Source organism: Diabrotica virgifera, chromosome 8 (genome assembly GCF_917563875.1).
Source record: "Diabrotica virgifera virgifera chromosome 8, PGI_DIABVI_V3a".
NCBI lineage: Eukaryota > Metazoa > Arthropoda > Insecta > Coleoptera > Chrysomelidae > Diabrotica > Diabrotica virgifera.
The window spans coordinates 183,134,187-183,146,431 of NC_065450.1; the positions used below are offsets into that span (position 1 = coordinate 183,134,187).

General features: G+C 31.5%; 1 protein-coding gene across 3 annotated transcripts in view; it reads left to right on the plus strand.

Annotated features, from left to right (window-relative positions):
- The first annotated feature begins 739 nt into the window (after positions 1-739).
- The window catches only part of LOC126889632 (probable tubulin polyglutamylase ttll-15), a 63,538-nt gene continuing 52,032 nt past the window's right edge, over positions 740-12,245 (plus strand). For 2 of the 3 annotated variants that reach the window (XM_050658115.1, XM_050658117.1), the window contains exon 1: positions 740-901. In XM_050658115.1, the coding sequence (XP_050514072.1) occupies positions 842-901 (60 nt within the window). In that variant the 5' untranslated portion in view covers positions 740-841. Of the gene's footprint in view, positions 902-11,514; positions 11,649-12,245 lie in introns of those variants that run through there. The other variant, XM_050658116.1, reaches the window with a different exon arrangement.

Below are 12,245 nucleotides of genomic sequence, written 5' to 3' on the forward strand. Positions count from 1 at the left end.
AATGATCCGTTTGCATCAATTTAATTCCGAAAATCCTCGAAACTCCAGAAGATGACGTGCCTTAGTAGTGACCCTGGGTACCAGGTACTCACAGGTCAATTTTGATGGCATATTCGTGTTAAGCGCCCCAAAAACCCATGAGTAATCCATTTGCATCAATTTAATGCCGAAAACCGTCGAAACTCCAGAAGATGACGTCCCTTGCAGTGACCTTGGGCACCAGGTGTTCCGGGGGTCAGTTCTGATGGCGTGTTCGTGTTCAGTGATTTCAAAACACTCACGAATAACAAAATTTGGTCCTTAGTATACTGTTTTTGACATGTTTATATGCACTTTTGGGTGCATTTTATGCACTTTATGCACATTGTGCACTTATGCACTTTATGCATTTCCACCCATTTTTGAATAGTAGACTTTTTCCTGACGCCATCCTGAACATAATGCAAAAAACTGCAAATATCTAGGTGCTGTATTTAAAAATCGATTTATTTTGTGCTAAATGCCCTCGTCTAAGTACTTAACCCACGAACCGCCGCGCCGCTGGTAAACTGTACATACATTTGGAAAAGTGTCGTCTACTTTTATGACTGTAGCCAAGCGCTAGGCAACCAACATAACAATTCCCATGAAGAGGTAAAGACGCAAAGAAGACAATCATCTTAAGTGGGTGACAAAAAGACAAGGTGAAATCAAAACACGATCGGATCCCTTCCTGCTGCTGCGTATACGTATACACGGATACCGTTATGCATATGAAATTCAGATTAAGTATCTTTTAGTTTACGTCTCCAAAATGACCTTATTTTATTCCATAATAGTTTTTTGAACTAGGTGCCAAGTTATGATAGATAGTGATATGAATCTAGTCGAAGAAGAAAATAAAGATGAAAAAATTGCTAAGGTCAGTTTCACGGTTATGAATAATTTGTATTATAATTTTATATTTTGTGCATACCTACAGGTTAACGAACAATATAGAAAGTGGGCTTGTGCCATTTTTTTGGCCAAATTAATATAATATGCTTTTGTATAAATTTAAGTGAAACTGCATAGAAGAAAGTTGTAAGAAACAATTTATTTAAGCCGTTAGAATAATATAACATTTGAATTGATTATGATTATAGTCTAAGATAGTCGACCTTCACCTATCTGTTTATTGGATAAAAATTATTGGATAATATGTAATTTAGCATGTTAGCAATTACAAAAAACAAGGGTTGCCCGATATATTATTTTTTCAACCGTAATTAATTAATAATTAAAAAATAATGTGTGTGTACTTTGTACGCACGTAAGAAGATATTCTTCTATTATATAATAGGCAATTTAAACGAAGTAAATATACTTAAAAGGCTATTTGTACTTATTTTATTTAAAAATCAAACTAACTTTCTTATCTACCACTTTCAAAAAAGAAGAATATCTTCAAAAATTATATAATAATATACTTACAATCATAAAATCTATAAAAAAAATAAAAAAATAATAACTTGCTTGGGGCTTGAACCCACTTCACGTCTACCGCGCCGTACGAAAGTTGACGCCATTTCAAACTGCACCAAACTCTCGTATACGTCATGTGGGAATATACACAAACTAAACGTTTACACCGTAAATTTATATGAATTTAATAAAATTATTAGTTTGATTTTTGTCGAAATAAAATACAACAAAATATAGAGTAAGAAAACGATATATGAGATGAAGATTTGTAGAAAGTTTGTTCGTAATCAGATATGTAAATTAAAGCATTGCCTACTAATAGGTAACTACATTATTTTGTTTACATTTTACAAATAGATAGGTATTGAAACTATTAGGTATTTCCAACTAAAACATTTAGAATTACGTACCTGCGGATTTTCAAAACTATTTAAAAAGTCACTATAATTATTATAAATTTTATTTTATTTCTGTCCACACATCAATAAAAACTAATATTATACAATATTTTTGTTTACCGATAACCTCCATATTGAACAATTATAGGGCTTTTCAATCACAGTCATTTGTTTCGAGCTTCTGTCAAATGTCGTATAAACCGTGCATATTAATATTATACACAGACTATACAACATATGACAGAAGCTCGAAACAAATGACAATCGATGAAAAGCCCTATTGACCGATCATTTCAAAATTTCAACACCCAATCAGAGCCCGTATAACAACTAATACCATACTGTCGGTGTGCGCATGCGCGGGGATCAATCAAATTTTACCCTCAATCGATTCGCCGCTAAAGAAGAATATCTTCAACAATGACATTTTTTTACGAATTAAAAAAAATCGACCCGGGCGGATATTATTTCAGATTTTTAGATCATCCTAACCAAAAAAGGTCTTTTGTAATTTTTCTCTAAAGTTGATCGTTTTCTAGTTATAAACAATTTTAAACTGAAAAAAGAACGAAAGATGACGATTTTCAAGGCTCAAAAACATAAGTACCTATAAAATATCATTTTTGAAATTACGAACTAGATAGGTGCCTAAGTTCAAGTTCAAACCTTATTCTATCAGTTCTTGATAACTGTTGGACTTAATTTCATTTTGAAACATTGGTTTTTAGTTGTTTATTCCCGTCTCCCCATAAGAAACCTTTCTCATTAACAATTAAAAAAATATGTTTTAGAATAAAACATGGCTAAACTTCTTATCGACACCTGATAGAAAAAGGTTTGAACTTGAATTTATTTACTTGACGATGACAAAAATTATATTTTTTAGTAATACTTGTGTTTTTGGGCCTTGAAAATTGTCATCTGTCGTTCTGTTTTCAGTTTTAAATTGTTTATTACTCGAAAACGATCAACTTTATAGAAAAATTACAAACGACCTTTTTTGTTTAGAATGATCCAAAAAATCTGAAATAATATCTGCCCGGATCGAAAAATGTGTTTTTAAATTTATAAAAAAAAATCTCATTTTTTAATTATTAATTAATTAAAGTTAGAACAAGATTAGATCGGGCAACCCTTGTTTTTTGTAATTGTTAACCTGCTGCTAAATTACATATCCAATAATTTTTATCCATTAAACAAAATAGGTGAAAATCGACCTTATATTTATCGGATCATCTACCTATACTATTAATTTTTAAGGTTGGATTAGTAAGTAACGATAAAACCTGGGATAATATTTTATTTTGTTTAATTACATATACAGTGGGGGGCAAAATTATGGAATAAATTCATTTTTTCGAGAATTGGCGAATTTGGAGACAAATCTCGAATCCGAAAGAGGTTGATTTTTATTTTTAAATTATTATTTTTTGGTATGTACGAGACCTAAACTAAAAATGTTCGGACAAACGAACATTTTTATTGAAAACGCTCGTCTTCACAACCTTGCCTTTAGTGCAGTCACTAGTGCATTAGAAGGTTTACACCTCTGATTTCGTTAAACCTCCATCGATTTTCATGAAAATTGGTGAGTAGTTAGAGGATATCTCAATAAACATGGTGCCGTCTTGCGCTTTTGCCGTGGGGTGGATGGCACCCCTTCTCGGGGGTGAAAATTATTTTATTAAAAATAACTCCACAAATCGATATAGAGACAAATTCTAAGTAAAATTTGTTTTATAATACCAAGTTATCGAAATAAATCTATACTTTTTAAGTTACTAAAGATCAAAGATTCTAATTTTTCGTGAAATGCATTTTTTGAACCGGTTTTCCATAATAGCGTTCTTTAACGGTAAAATATTGCAAAAGCTCTAAATATGAAATAACCGCTTGAATTAACATATGAAATTTGGCATAAACATAGATAACAAGTCAGAAAAAAAGTGATATTGTGCCGATGTGTGCTTTTGCCCTGGGGGTGACTTTCACCCCTTCTCAGGGTTGAAAAATATACGTCCAAAATAAGTGCGGAATTCGATAAACTGACTAATTATAAGCAACTTTTGTTCCATAGACTTTTTTCATCGAGTCAATACTTTTCGAGTTATTTGCGAGTGAATATGTTAATTTTTCAACAAAATAACCACGTTTTTAGACGATTTTTCGCAAATAACTCAAAAAGTAAGTAATTTCTCGAAAAAAATGTTCTTAGCAAAAATATAGCCTGTAAAAGAATAAAAAAAATGGTGTATGTATTACATATTTAGACCTTGTAGAAGCAGACTTACAGCTAATTAAAAATAGGTTCATATCCGTCAAATTCCAAATCGAATATTTTAAAGTGAAATAGCCAATAAATGAAATACTTCTTAGGGAAAACTCATTACAACTTTTTTAAAGTGTTTAAAAAAATCTTAATTTTTGTATTGTAAGAAAATTTCTAGCATTAAAATTAAACAAGTTACTCTCAAAATAAAGTTGGTCCCTTTCTTGTTGGTAAGGAAATCGGGAAAATCACCCCTAATTAGCATCTCAAATGAACTTATTCGTTATCATTTCACAAGTTGCTTTACTGGTGTATGTATTAGTTATACGATCTGTAAGTTTCATCGGTTCAAAGTTCCTATTTTTGAAAAGGCTTCAACGAGTCACTAATCACGAGTGTATGCAAATTTAGAAACACCAAATCTTAACCAATCTTTGTCTTACAGAAAAACAAAAAATTCAAAATATTCAGAAAGCAACGCCGACTTTTTTTATTGTTTGAGATTTTTGGTACCCCTAATAATTTTTAAATTATTTTGAAAAAACCCATTTTTTTCAAAATAATTTTTTTTTAATTACAATTTAAAACCATTTTGCTTTCAAAAATAATGAACGTTTGAATCTACGAAAGTTACAGATCGTATAGACACAACATAAATAAAGTATGCTGTGAAGCGGTAACGAATAATTTCATTTAAGTTGGTTATTAGGGAGTGATTTTCCCGATTTTTTTTTGTCAAAACAAAAGGAACCAACTGTATTTTGAGCGTAACTTGCTTAGATTTCATGCTAAAATCTTTATTTACAAAAGCGTAAATAAAGCTTTTTAAAATCTTTAAAAAAGTTATAATGAGTTTTTTCCGAAATTTGCTTTATTTTTCTGTTATTTCACGTTGAAATATTCTATTTGCAATTTGGCGAATATGAACCTATTTTTCTTTAGCTATAACTCTGCTTTTTTTTAGATTTAGAGACTTCATGCATACACCATTTTTTTCACTTTATTACAAGCTATATTTTTGCTGAGAATGTTTTTTCGATAAAATACTTACTTTTTGAATTATTTGCGTAAAAATGTGTCTAAAATCGTGTTTGTTTTGTTGAAAAATGAACATGTTCACTCGCAAATAACTCGAAAAGTATTGACTTGGTGAAAAAACTCGATAGAACAAAGTTGCTTAGAATTAGTCAGTTTATCTTATTCGGGACTTATTTTGGACGTATATTTTTCCACCCCCGAGAAGGGATGAAACTCACCCCCATGGCAAAAGCACATATCGGCACAATATCACTTTTTTTCTTTAAAATGTTAGCTATGCGTATAGCAAATCTCATGTAAATGAGAGGTAACCTTTTTTTATTACACGGATGACCAAGGGGGGGCAAATGTCAAAAATGACAATTAATAAAAAAATGACGCTTTTTTTATGGCATGGACTTTATGTCAATCAGCCAGTCACAACATGAGTATTAGTGTCATGTGTAGTGTGTATGTTAAGTAAGTGTCTTGTTACTTTGCATAGTCGACGTCATTAGCGTAAGACTACTTGGAATTACACATAATAGACTATATTTTACTAAACATCAACTTCAGAATATATTTTTTATTCGTAAAATATAGGAAATTTCAAAATATAAGGATATCTGGAATGATATTAAAGTCAAATAAAAAAATAATGAGTTAAAAATTGAAAATACTTTTGAATTTATTAAAGAAAAACATACGCTGGGGTCACAATTTCCCCCGCTTGGTCATCCGAAGGTTAAATAATGGGAAACCATGCATTTAAAGTGCTTGTAGGGTTTCTGTTGTGACTGAGAATTGAGTTCTCCAATACAATTTTTAAATACACTCACCGGCAAAATTAACCGTTCACCTTAAAAATGGGTAATTTTTGATGTCTCTCATTTCCTGAACCTGTTGTCCCATTTAAATAATTTTTTAATTTGTTATAGCCTTATTCTTTAACTATATCGCTGTAATAATATTGTTGCTAAACAGATAAATATTCATTGTATACCGGGTTTACCAATCAAAATGTGTTTTTTTCTCAAAGTTCGTATCATCCTCTGAAATATTCTAGCATTTATAAAATACTGAAATAAAAACCCAACTATACCTTCAGCTGTTCTTAACATTATGTTTTTTTATTCATTCGCTTATTTTGAATAATAAAAAAGTTAGGTATGGTTTGTTCAACAGTAAATGGTTTGAGTTAAATTAGTGCGGTCGTAAATATTATTAAATTTATCTGACCTGGCCCATTGTTAAGACCCACCCGGAGCGATAAGCCACCGAGGTAGACAGAGTTGGTCTTTTGCAATTAACACTGACTAGACGGTACTCCTATAATAAAGCCTAAAATAAATTTTACCTGAAACCGGGCCTTTTATACTATTATCGGTTAATCCGGGCTGTTTATAGTGGTAACTAATTGAACTTACCCATTTACTGTTTAACATACCATACCACAAACTTTAAGGGGTAATTCGACATGAAAAAATAATGACCGTTTGCTTTATAAACATATGTTCGCAAATGCTTTGTTTCCGAGATACAGGATGTTGAATTTTTTCTTACAAACTGACGATTTATTTATCGCTCTAAAACCGGTTGAGATATGCAAATGAAATTTGGTAGATTTTAAGAGGTAGTTATTGTGCATTTTTTGACATACGATTAAGAATATTCTATACACCATTGTCGCGCACACGAGTAATATGACCCTTATGTGCGCCAATGCTGAACATAAGATTCTTGTATATCAAAAATGCACAATAAATACCTCTTAAAATCCACCAAATTTCATTTGCATATCTCAACCGATTTTAGAGAAATAAATAAATCGTCAGTTTGTAAGAAAAAATTCAACACCCCCTTTCTCGGCAAACTGACATTATTTTTTCAGGTAGAATTACCCCTTAAAATTAGGTTGTTTTTACAACACTCATATTTCAATTTAACGTACTTAATACCAAAGGGACTTTGTAGGCGAATATTATAAGTAAAGTGGAACCCCGATAAGTCGGCCTCCAATAACCCGGAAGTCAGGTTAACCTGGACCGATTTTCATCAGACAAATCAAACATTTTTTCAGTTCGACTGAGTTTTTCACCAATAAATGAACAATACCTACTGTAGTATACAAGTAATTTAGATGTACTGTGCATATGTGTTTCATGTTTTTGTAATTATAATGGAGTTTATCTGTAAGTATACCGTATTTTAGTAATTTTTACCAAATTCTCTGGCTAACCCGGATTTTCGATAACCCGGATCATCCGCGGTCCCGATTAATCCGACTTTTCGAGGTTCCACTATACTATAATTTCTAAAGCAAAATTTTACTTAAGTTTTACCTACTATAACTACTCTTTTTGTAAATGGGGACCCTAAAAAAGTGTTGTATATAATTAGGGAGAGAAAGTGTATTATAACTTTTTCACTCTTCTAGAGTGCTAAATAAAATAAAAGCTGCTCATTCAATAATGTATTAACGTTAAAAGAAGAGTCAATTATGAAGACATTAACTAAATCAATGCATGCTCATCATTCTTGAAATTGCATGATGCCAATCAATGAAACCCATTACAAAGTTGTTGCAGTGTGACGCAATGATTTACTTTCGGACAATTTGACATTAATTAATATCGTAGCGCCATTACGCGGTATCGTGGATTGAATCAGTGTGTTGTAGAAAGTACTTTCTTCGTGGATAAATATTACCGACGTTGCCAACCTTTTCATTAAAAGTAGTACCTACATACATAGTCTTGCCATAGTATCATCAGTTGTTGCTTTATTATACCGGGTGTCCACTTATATTTTCCCCCATTTTAACTGCCTATAACTTCTAACCGGGTTAAGATAGAAATATGCGGTTTTCGCTGAAATGTTTTACTTTAGTAAAAGTTTTGTCTGAATGGATTGAGTTTTTTTATATCGCTTTCAATTATGAAAAAAAATGGCGGATTTTTGAAAAAAACTTTGTTGGCTTTTTTTAATGGAACACCCAATATATTTTTTTTGTAGATTGAAAGAACGGTCCTTTACCTATCCAACGATATAAAGCTTTTTAAAATCGGTTGTCAAATGACTGAGTAATTAATTTTTAAAATGAGAGGTGCAGCATGGATATCACATAACTAATAGGTCTGGATCCCGCGTATAAAAAAAGGTGATTAATAGCAAGCTGAAAATTCGAATAGCTTAAGGGTGTCTAGTCGGACAAACTTTGATATATGGGAACACTGGAACAGGGGAAGTTTTAATTGTGGAACAGGTTAAAAATTTGGAACGGTCATACCACGAAAACGTCACATGTATTTTGTCCGACAGAACTTCCAATTGATTTGTTACCCTTTCATTAAACTCTAATGCAAAAATCAGACTGCTATTTATCACCAAATGGGCATTTTAATGAGTGGAACACGTAGAACATGTCAAATGACAGGAATTATAACAGGTGATAAATAGCAGTCTGATTTTTGCATGAGAATTTAATGAAAGGGTAACAAATCAGTTGGAAGTTCTGTCGGACAAAATACATGTGACATTTTCGTGGTCTGACCGTTCCAAATTTTTAACCTGTTCCACAATTAAAACTTCCCCTGTTTCAGTGTTTCCATATATCAAAGTTTGTCCGACTAGACACCCTTAAACTATTTACAAATTTTCAGCTTGCTATTAATCAACTTTTTTTTTCATACGCGGGATCCAGACCTATAAGCAAATTGATATTATGTTATGTGATTTCCACATTTGACAACCGATTTTAAAAAACTTTATATCGCTGGATAGGTAAATGGCCATTCTTTCAATTTACAAAAAAATATACAGGATGTTTCAATAAAAAAAGTCAACGTTTTTTTTTTCAAAAATCCGCCATTCTTTATTTAAAAGCGATATAAAAAATTCAATTCATTCAAACAAAACTTTTACTAAAATAAAACATTTCAGCGAAAACCGCTTATTTTTATCTTGAGTCGTTTAGAAGTTATAGGCAGTTAAAATGGGGGAAAATATAAGTGGACACCCGGTATTACTCTGTCAACATGTAAACAGCTGCCCAAAATTCACGCTCGATATTTATAACTACATAATACCTAATTAAATTAATTACTCGGCTTTAGATTGCAATTGGGATTGAAATTTTATTAAAAGCAACCTTATTTAGTAAACATTTTGTTTGTATCATGTGGTAGCGCCTGTGTGCAAAACATTTAATGGCGCCAGTGGTGTCATGGCGAAATTAGCAGTGCCGGAACGCACTGCAAATTTTTGTTTACAAAACCTAAATTCTCTATTTATTTTTTTTCTTTTCTTAACCAGTGCCGGAACGGCGTTCCCGCGCGTTCCCGCACCATGACACCCCTGACTGGCGCCCAAAAAATTCAAATTTTTTTTTAAATCGTCTCGTTAAATAAAACAATGTTAATGGTACGGAACTCCAAGCGGGGATTTTTGCAGTTACTCGAGCGCGTTAGATTATCACATGTGGAGCAACTTTGTACCCTGTAAATGTACTCCTACCATATATTGGCTCTTAATACAGGGGAGTTCGTTAAGGGCAGTCCGAAAAAAATCTAACCTTATAAATACTCGAAATCGTCAGATTAAGGGCCGGTTGTTCGAACGCTAATCAACAATGATCACTATCAAATATTTAATTACTGTCACCAAAACTGTCAATGTCAACTTTTATTGGGTTGCTGAAAACATAATTGATTATAATTATGAGATTAGTTAATCAATTAACATAACAATTATTAACATAATTGATTAAGTAATTTCATAATTGTAATCAATTATGTTTTCAGCAACCCAAACAAAGTTGACATTGACAGTTGGTGACAGTAATTAAATATTTGATAATGATCATTGTTGATTAGCGTTCGAACAACCGGTCCTTAGATAAGGTAAGTTAAAAAATACGTGCAAAACAGTGTATATTTAAAAAATCTGACGATTTGAGCGGGGCGTAAGGAAATGGGCGGATCACAAAGTTTCACAAAAAAAACCGAATATTTCACGAAATGAACGTCAGATCGAAGAACTAAAAAATACGTGTTTAATATTTTTCAAAAATCTATCGAATGATACCAAACACGAAACCCACGGAAGGTAAATTTAAAATTTTACATACGAAATGTTGTTCTGAAGCTATTTCCTTGTGGCATTTTTATGATTAACTATTTATATGGGAAATAAGCCACAATTAAATTGAAAAATAATTTTATTAACGTTTCGACGCCCAAATCGGGTGCCGTTGTCAAAATACAAAATATTACTAAATTAAACAAAAATGTTGTTGCTAAGTAAAAAAATTCTTCTAATAATTTATTTAATCTGACTCATTTATATTGGCAATTCAGACGTATATTATACATTTTAAAGTAGAAGACTTTAAAATGATATCGCCAATATTTATAAGTTGCGTTCCTGGGACGACTTTACTAAAAGATAGTTCATTCGATTACATGAAATCAATCCCAACTCAAGAATATCCGTCACAAAAAAATCATAGCATGTGATCTGTCTTTAAAAAGACAACCAAATGCAACGATGACAGTAAAATTCTCGCGTTAGAGATTCCATAGTAAATCACGAGGGAAAACCAGGAAAAAACCTCGTGATACTATCCCGACATCGTAAGTATTTGGTCTTACATTTAATTTACTTTAAAAAACTAATACCAAATTCTGACTTAATATCTATGTTTAAATTAAAAATAATATTAATAATACATAGATATACAATAAGTAATACTAAAATATAAAATATGTACTAACTCGATATGTTATTGACTTACTAATCGTGGTATTTTCTTTCTATTGACTACCTCTTTCAGTATGGGTAACCACATCCTACTGCATTCTACATTTATATACAATACGAAACCTGTGATATTTCGCGAAATGAACATCAGATTGAAAAACTAAAAAATACACGTATTCAATATTTCTGAAAAATATATCGAATGACACCAAACATGACCCCCCGCGAAGGTGGGGTGGGGTGCCTATTCTTAGTTGGGGTGCATGCATAACTTTTTTAAGCTAGAATAATTGATTTTCTCACTCTTAAATCAATGTTCATAATTTTTTTCTTTAATAATAATTATTAGGCTGTAATCTTTTGTAAATAATTAGGTTACATATAAATTTTTTTTCAGTTTCCTTTTATATATTTTCCTCCAAAGTTTTATTACTTGTGAATAAATATTTTTTTCTACAAGAGTTTAGTATTTCATTACTTTGCTCAAATCCTTCAGGATTTGCACAAATGCACAGGTAGACCGCATTCCTAGGGTAGACCGCATACAATAGCGGCACCAAAATAAATAGTGTCAAAACGGAACTAGATACCCCCTATAGTCGTTCTTATGGTTGTTGGTCAATTCCTTTCACAATCGGCAACGTCTAACGCTCTCACCAGCCAGAAGATTCATTCGAGTTACCTCACACAACCGTGAAGCAAGTTCAGTTTTAACTGAAAGTGATATGAATCTAGTCGAAGAAGAATCCAAGGGAGCAAAGGTTCGTCAATATTTTTATATTTGATTTTTTTTTCAAAAAAGATTAGATCAAAGTATTGGTGGAACAATTTATCTTTAGTTATATTTATACAAGTTGTACCTACCTAACAAAAAGGCAGGTCATAAATTAAATCACAAATCTAACTTACCTTAGTACAAAATGTACACATAAAAAACTTACAGCCCTTTGAAGTTACAAAATTAAAATCGATTTTTTCCAATATATCGAAAACTAAAAATATTAGAGATTTTTTGTTGAAAATGCAACTTAATAAAAAATAAGAGTGAAATTTGTGCACCCTATAAAAATTTTATGGGGGTTTTGTTCCCTAAAAACCCCCAAATTTTTGAGTGCGTTCCAATACCATTAGTTAAAAACAATATTTTTAAAATTTTTTGTCTCAGTACTTTTGCGATAAACCAGTTTTTATCGAAATATTTTGAACATTTGTAAAATTCACCACATATTTTTAAATGGTTAAGTAAAATTATACAGACCTGGTAATAATATAATGAATGTGTGGTGAATTTTACAAATTTTCAAAATATCTCGATAAAAACTGGTTTATCAAAAAATTACTAAGAGGTACCTAAAAAG